Raw genomic sequence first — 5,469 nt, forward strand, 5'->3', positions numbered from 1 at the left:
TGTTTTTTTTTTTTTTTTTTTTTTTTTTTTTTTTTTTTTTTTTTTGTGTTACATCCGTTGACTAAGACGTTTAGCAACGGTCCTAAGATGGCAATAAACTTTGCCTTGGGGTTTCCCAAGGATAAGAGAACAAATTGAATGTCTAGCTAAACGAATACAATCAAAAGAACCTAAGATATGTATTCTTCTTCCTGCAATTACTAATCTTGTTCTTGTTGCATTCTCTATTGCAAATCGTGTTGTACCATTACGACCAGTTAACCGCCCTATACACCTGAACATAAAAACAAATAGGGTAAATAAATAAATAAATAAATAAATAAATAAATAAATAAATATAAAATAAAACATTAAAAAAGGGAAAGTTGTTATAAAGAAGAAACAGAAGAAAAATAAACACAAGAAAAACATGAATAACAACCCCACCACCACCACCATTCCCCGTTGTGAAGCCCCCGCACCCTAATAAAACAAAATAAAAAAAGATAATTTAGTTAAATTAAATTAAATAAATATATTTATATTAATTTATATATATTTATATATATATTTATATATATTTACCTAGATAAATGTGCACCATTTAATCTTTTAACATCTTGTATCTCAAAGGATTCAAGATACATATCATCTAATCTAAGCAAAGCTAAGCAATCTCTTTGCTCAAATCCTAACAAAAATGCACGAATATAATCATAACCTTTAGATAAACGTATATTATCTTCTCCTTTTTGCATATATGTTGCTGCTGCTGTTGCTCCTCCACCTCCTCCACCTAATGCTCCTCCTGTTTGGGTTGGGGTGGCAGGGGGAGGAGCAGCGCGTAGCTCTACGCACCGGCGTTTCAGGTTCATACGGACCTGCAGAGTAAGGAAATATAAATAAATAAATAAATAAATAAATAAAACAAATTAATTAATTAATAATATATAAATAATTAGTAGTGTATATAGAATATAAATATTTATTGTGTTGATAAACGGAAAAAAAGAAACAGAAAAAGTAGAAACAGGGTTCTGCTGCTGCTGCTGCAGCAGAACCCTGTTTCTGCAGCAGCAGCAGCAGCAGCAGCAGCAGAACCCTGTTCTCTTTCTTGCAATAAATTAGGGTTTAGTTAGGGTTTAGGGTTTACCTGTAGCCTCATATGCATAATAAGGGGTTTAATAAGTTCTATCCATTGCTGCCTTAATGGGGTGTATCTATGTTGGGGTACAGGTAGTCTTCTTATAAAAGGTTCCTCTTTATGCTCTTTTTCTTTATCTATTAATTGCTTACGGGGGCCCCCTTTCCTAGGACCCTTCTGCTGCTGTGGGGCCCCTCCTGCTGCTGCTGCTGATGTGTCTGCCTCTTGATCCATATCCTCTGCTCCTTCACTCGCCTCATCTTCTCCGCCTTCTGCTGCTCCTTCTGCTGCTTCTGCTGCTGCTGCTGCTTCTGCTGCCATAGGACGCAGCAATGCTGCTTCTGTGCTCTCATCTATCTGCTCTATAGGCTCACTGTCTACAGATGCTTCTGCTGCTGCTGCTCCTTCTGCTGCTGCTCCTGCAGCTTTGAGGGGCCGGCGCTTTCGGCGCACCGCTGTAAAGCCTTCCGCGTCCTCCATTGCGGTAAATATAACGAAATAAAATTAAAATATAATAAATAAAATAAATAAAAGAGAAAAAAGAAAGAAATATTATACAGTAAAGGTCTTAAAGAGGGGAGGCGAGCCGCCGTCACCCTATAATATATCTATAGAGTCCGATGGTACGCGTACAGCAGGAAGGGAATGTTCTGTTAAGGTAGAAAAAAACTTTAAATGAATAAAAAAATACAAATAAATAGATTAAAATTAAAAATGAATATTAATGATATAAATATAGCCGCGAAATACAACAAATAACCGTCTTTTAGTCTTATTTCCTTCTTTTTTTCTTCTCTTGCTGTACGTCCTCCTACCCTTATCTAGCAAACACCACCTCTAAATATAAACCCTTATATATAATTATAATTATATTTAAATTAGTAATTAAATAAACAATAAGAAAGAAAAAAAGAAAAAAAAGGATAGATGGCAGACAGACCAACCCATTCATCTTACATCTACAGCCCCACACTGCAGCAACAATGACACATCAGCAGCAGCAGCAAGGGGGCCCCCCAGGGGGGCCCCCTCGCTCCTGCGGGGGCCCCCTTTTGCTGCTGCTGTGGGGGCCCTTTACTTATATATTTATGTATAATTAAACCCTATATTATAAATCTTTTTTTTCCTTATTTAATTAATTAATAAGAGGGTTTATATAAAATAAATAAAAATAAATATTTATTTATTTATTATTTATACCTGTTGTTTGTATCCTTATACAAGGGGGCCCCCTTATTAAGTACCTCTTTTTATTTCTTTGTTTTTCTTCCTTTCTTTTCCTTTTTTCTTCTCCTTTTGTTTTTTTTCCCTTCTTTTCCCCCTTTTTTTGTTTTTTACTGTTTTCTTTTGTTTATTTCTTTATTTGTTTTTGTGTGTTTGTTGTTATTTTGCTGCTTAGCTGGGGGGGGGTTGTCTGCTTTATTTATTTATTCATTTATTTATTTATTTTATTTATTTTATTTATTTATTTTATTTATTTATTTATTTATTTTCTCCTAATAAAACAAACAAGAATAAATAAATAAATAAAAAATAAACATAACAATGCTAAATGATTCCTCCATACAAACAATTCCTTTATGGGGGCCCCCCTCGTATGGGGCCCCCCTCATTCTTAACTTCTTCCTTCCCTATAAGAACTATTGGGGGCCCCCCTCAGCTGTACCCTAAGGGGCCCCCTCTGGGTAGCCCTATGGGGGTACCCATATGTCATAACGCCTTTGGGGCCCCTGGGGGACCTCAAGGAGAGGGCCCCTCTCCCCTCCCGTTGCTGCGTCGCCAGTGGGGCCCGCACAGCAGCAAGATGACAACTGGCTGGTGCTGCTGTTGCTTGACTACCTGGGCCCAGCAGCAGCAGCAGCAGCAGCAGCAGCTAGTTGTACCTAGAAGGGAAGCAGCAGAAGTTGCTGCTGTTGCTAATCGTCTATGGGAACTGCATGCAAGAAAGATGTACAGCAGCAGGGGCCCCTGGCGGCGGCTGCTGCAGCAGCTGTACAGACACCGGGGGGCCCTAATAAAAGGGCCTAATGAACCCTTAATTGCTGCTGTTGCTGCTGCTGCTGCATTCACAGAACATAATGCATGCATGCAGCAACCTGCACATGATATTGCTGCTGAGCTGCTGCAGTACCTCGCAGATACTGCTGCACCAACAGCAGCAGAAACAGCAGCAGCAGCAGCGGATGGAGCAGCAGCAGCAGCAGCAGCCGAGGCACAGGGGAGCTGTGTTGCTCACATATCGACAAGAACGAGGCTGCTGCTGCTGCTGCTGCTGCAGCCACTTGTGCATGTAAGCGACGACCGCAGCAGTTTGCTGCTGCTGCTGCAGCAGGCGCTGCTGCCTATAGTTCCTCAGTGTATTGAGGCCCTTAAAGCAGCAGCAGCAGCAGCAGCAGCAGCAGATAAAGCAGCACCACTGCGCACGGAAGGAACAGCTAGTACAGCAGCTGCAGCTGCAGCAAGCACAGCAGCAGCAACCAGTAATATACCATCAGCAGCAGCACCTGCTGCTGCTGCTGATTCCTTACTTGATCTAACAGCAACGAGGCCCTTTGCTGTTGTTGAGCTGCTGCTAAGTCTAGGGGCGCCCCCATGGGGGCCCCCCGGGGGGCCCCCGCAGCAAGGGGCCCCCCTAGAGACCCTGCTGCAGTGCGTGGAGGCCCTTATTAATCATGAGGAGGACGAAAGAGGCATTGATGCTGCTTATGTCTGCTCGCGATTGCTGCTGCTGCAGCAGCAGCAGCAGCAGGCAAGGATAGAGACAAACAGCAGCAGCAGCAGCAGCAGCAGCGAGAGCAGCAACAGCAGCACGGACAGTTCCAATAACAACGATAACCAATGCAGCAACTTAAACAGCAGCAGCAGCAGTAGCAGCAGCAGCAGCAGCACCACCACCACCACCACCAGCACCGCCACGAGCAGCAACAGCAGCAGCAGCAGTCCTGCTGCTGCTGCTGCTGCTGCTGCTGCTTGTTATAGATTAAGCGAATTATGTTTACGTATAATTCTTCGTTCTTCTTTGCATGCATTTAATTCTTCTTATATTGAATTGTCTTTTGCTGCTCTTAATAATATAAAAAAAGCAGCAGCAGCAGCAGCAGCAGCAGCAGCAACAGCAGCAGCAGCAGCAGGAGCAGCAGCAGACGGAGCAGCAGGAGGAGGAGGAAAAGAAGAAAGGAAGCAGCAAAAGAAACGCTTGCTTCAGCTTGCTGCTGCAGTAGATAAACATTTGCTGCTTGCTGCAGCAGCAAAAGTTGCTTCCTTAGAGCCAATAGAAATATTACATATTGCTGCTGCAGTAAACCCTAAACCCTAAACCCTAAACCCTAAACCCTAAACCCTAATTGTCTATAAATATAAGGGACTCTGTTTAATTAATACTTGCAGCTGCTGCTGCAGATTCTCCTGCTGCTGCTGCTGCTGCTGCTTTCCCTACTCTTGCTGCAGCAGCCACAGCTCAGTTGCTGACGTTCCCCTGCTTATACTGCTGTTGTTGTTGTTGTTGTTGTTGTTGCTGCTGCTGCTGCTGCTGCTGCTGCTGCTGCTGCAGGCACTGCGTGCGGATAGTTCGGGTACGCCTTGGTTTTCTTCTGTCTTACGACGTGCATGCAACTTAAGAGGTTAGAAAAAAAAAGGGTTTAGGGTTTAGGGTTTAGGGTTTAGGGTTTAGTGTATATATGTATACACCCTAATATATATATTTCTTCATCTATTCTCCTTTTATTTATATTACTTTCTTCCCTTTTTCTTCCTTTTCGTCTTTTTATTCTTTTTATTCTTTTTATTCTTTTTTTTTTATTCTTTTTTTTCTTCTTTTTTCTTCTTTTTTTTTCTATTTATACAGATTGTTTCTCTCAAGAAGAAAAAGTAATATTAATAACAACAGTCAACAGATTAACATCCAACATAAAGAAGCAATTGCCCTCAAGGGGGCCCCTAGGGGCCCCCTTCCCTATAGGGGGCCCCCCATGGGGCCCCCAACAGGGGGCCCTACAACAAGGGGGCCCCCAACAGGGGGCCCCACAACATGGGGGCCCCCAACAGGGGGGCCCCCATGAAGAATTATTACATTTATTAAATGTTATAAGACGATTGCGTTTGTTTGAATTACCTCATAGAGCAAATGTTTCTTTTTCCTCTGGTCGTGCTTATGAGAGATTATTAATATAAATTAATTTAATTAATTTAATTTAATTAATTAATTTAATTAAATTAATTAATTTAATTAATTTAATTGATTAATTAATTGGATAAGAGATAGGGGTGCATGGTTGCATGCAAATATTCTCTTATTAAAGAGGAAACATAATTTTTTTTTTTTTTTTTTTTTTTTTTTTTTTTTTTTT

General features: G+C 41.3%; 1 protein-coding gene across 1 annotated transcript; it reads right to left on the reverse strand.

The window, feature by feature from the left end:
* Positions 1-560: 560 nt before the first annotated feature.
* EMWEY_00026730 (RNA-binding protein PNO1, related) lies at positions 561-1,603 on the reverse strand (the record flags this gene model as incomplete). Its single annotated transcript, XM_013478113.1, has 2 exons — positions 561-860; positions 1,133-1,603. The coding sequence occupies 2 exons, from the start codon at positions 1,601-1,603 to the stop codon at positions 561-563; spliced, it is 771 nt and encodes a 256-aa protein (XP_013333567.1).
* Positions 1,604-5,469: the final 3,866 nt, after the last annotated feature.

The sequence above is a fragment of the Eimeria maxima genome, genomic scaffold (genome assembly GCF_000499605.1).
Source record: "Eimeria maxima Weybridge genomic scaffold, Emw_scaff291, whole genome shotgun sequence".
NCBI classification, from domain to species: Eukaryota; Apicomplexa; class Conoidasida; order Eucoccidiorida; family Eimeriidae; genus Eimeria; species Eimeria maxima.